We start from the raw sequence: 2,251 nt of genomic DNA, 5'->3' as shown, positions 1-2,251 counted from the left end.
TCATCTATATATATATATATATATATATATATATATATATATATATATATATTATATATATATAACTATATTATATATATACATATATATATATATATATATATATATATATATATATATATATATATATATTTATATATCGTATGCATATATGATATATATATATTAATTTCTAAAATCATTCAGGAATATATGTATACACGCACACACAGATACATACCTATGTACACAAACACGCAAACTGCCATTATGCATCTGGCAATGAATATCCCGACAAATGAATTATACATTGCACCGAAAGTCTGCGGGAAATATTTCAGGCTCAATTTGACAGCTCGGAAATCGTAATAAAATCCGAGAAGGAGAACGAGTCACCGAGGAAAAGAAAGGGAAGGAAATTGCTGACAAGCTGGAAGGTGAAGTAGAGATAGAGAGAGAGAGAAAAGGGGGAAGGAAGGAGAGGGAGAGGGATAGAAAGGAGAGAGAGAGAGAGAGAGAGAGAGGGAGGGAGAGAGAGAGAGAGAGAGAGAGAGAGAGAGAGAGAGAGAGAGAGAGAGAGAAAGGGGGAGGGGAGGAAGGAGAGAGAGAGAGATCATTATCATTATCATTGTTACCAAAGTCATCATTATTATTATCATAATAATTATTTTTTTATTAATTTTATCATTACTTCACTACTATTACTACTATTGTAGAATCAGCTGTCTTACAATTCAGTAAATCTAAAATCGAAATGCAAAAGGTTTGATAAATTTGGCCGTGCGCCATCGTATCGGTAGAATCAGTTGCCAACGAGCGTAGGTAACTTTTTTCTGTGATAACTTCCTACATTTATGTTAATATTTTGAAATCGGGTTCCTATCGAAGTTTTTTCATCTGCCTTCATGTTTGCATAATTGGGTTGCTGACAAATTCAAACACTGTTACTCATTTTCTCGTTTTATCTTATATTAGGTAAATTACAGAATTACATAACAATAACATCGTAAATAATTTTCAGTTTGTGCTTTCCTGCTCTTAGTTATATCAACACCTTTTACTCTTATATTTGTTAACGAAATTCGTATTCTTATGATATTATCATCATTATTATTATTATTATCATTATTATCATCACTTTTATTGTTATTATTTGCATTATTATCATCACTATTATTATTGTCATTATCATTGTTGCTATTATTATTATTTGCATAATTATTATTATCATTATTATCATTATTATTACTATTATTATTATCAATATCATCATTATCATCATTATTTTGATTGTTATTATTACTATCATTATTATCATTATCATTATAATTACTACAACTACTTGTATTACACTTATCATTGATATTATCATTATCATCATTTATTATTGATATTGTTATCATAATCAAAATGTTTTTTATTATGTTATCATCATCATGATTATTATTATCATTGTGTTATTATTATTATTATTATTATTATTATTATTATTACTCATATTATCTTTATCAATATCATTATCATTATTGTTAATGAATTGGGTAAAACAAGGTGGAATTATGAGACTATTGCTAGTTTCTATCTATACAGATCCTCTAATTGTTAACTTAAATGCTCGTAGGATGAAAGCTACTTGGAGGGAATCTCTTCTAATGCATTTGCTTGTGCGGACGATTTAGTACTTGTAACACCAAGATGTTTTTCCACGAGGAAAATAATACAGATCTGTGATTCAAGCCTAGTAAATGTATGCTAATACTTTTTTTTCTGATTCCAGCTTTCCCTCTGATAGAGTTGTAATTAAGATGTTTGGTAATGTTATACAAAAATATTAGAAGTGAATAGTACCTTTTGTATTTGAAGTCTTCCAGTGGAAGTCCTGTTGATACCACAACCATGAAAGACATGAGATTGAGAATTAAAGCAAATATTAATAACCTTTATGCTGCACGTTGGTAGTTGAAGCTGTTGCTATTTAACAGTCAGTGTCTATTAGTGTATGGAAGTCAGATATGGAATCTTGATGACCCTTGAGGAATCTTGATAAGTTGAGTACAACTTGGAGAACTTCTGCTGTCGAAAACTCTAAGGCCTGCCTCCTCGTACACATTCAAAGTTTTTGTCCAGTGACATGAATTATCTTTCCATTGGAAACATCACTGAGGAAAGAATTTTACTTTACTTTTTTGTATTATGGATCTAATGCATCCTGTAGAGCAAATTGACTTTTTTTCAGAAATTCATTGATTTCTTGTTCATCATACATGCTAGA

The 2,251-nt window shown here is 29.5% G+C and overlaps 1 protein-coding gene across 1 annotated transcript in view; it reads right to left on the bottom strand.

Annotated features, from left to right (window-relative positions):
• The window catches only part of LOC125038869, a 4,790-nt gene extending 2,904 nt beyond the window's left edge, over positions 1-1,886 (bottom strand). Inside the window, exon 1 of the mRNA XM_047632493.1 lies at positions 1,828-1,886. Coding sequence (XP_047488449.1) covers positions 1,828-1,886 — 59 coding nt within the window. The remainder of the gene's footprint in view (positions 1-1,827) is intronic.
• Positions 1,887-2,251: the final 365 nt, after the last annotated feature.

This window comes from Penaeus chinensis, chromosome 26 (assembly GCF_019202785.1).
Source record: "Penaeus chinensis breed Huanghai No. 1 chromosome 26, ASM1920278v2, whole genome shotgun sequence".
NCBI lineage: Eukaryota > Metazoa > Arthropoda > Malacostraca > Decapoda > Penaeidae > Penaeus > Penaeus chinensis.
Note: the sequence above shows the minus strand (reverse complement) of the source record. Positions and strands in the feature narration are given on the sequence as shown.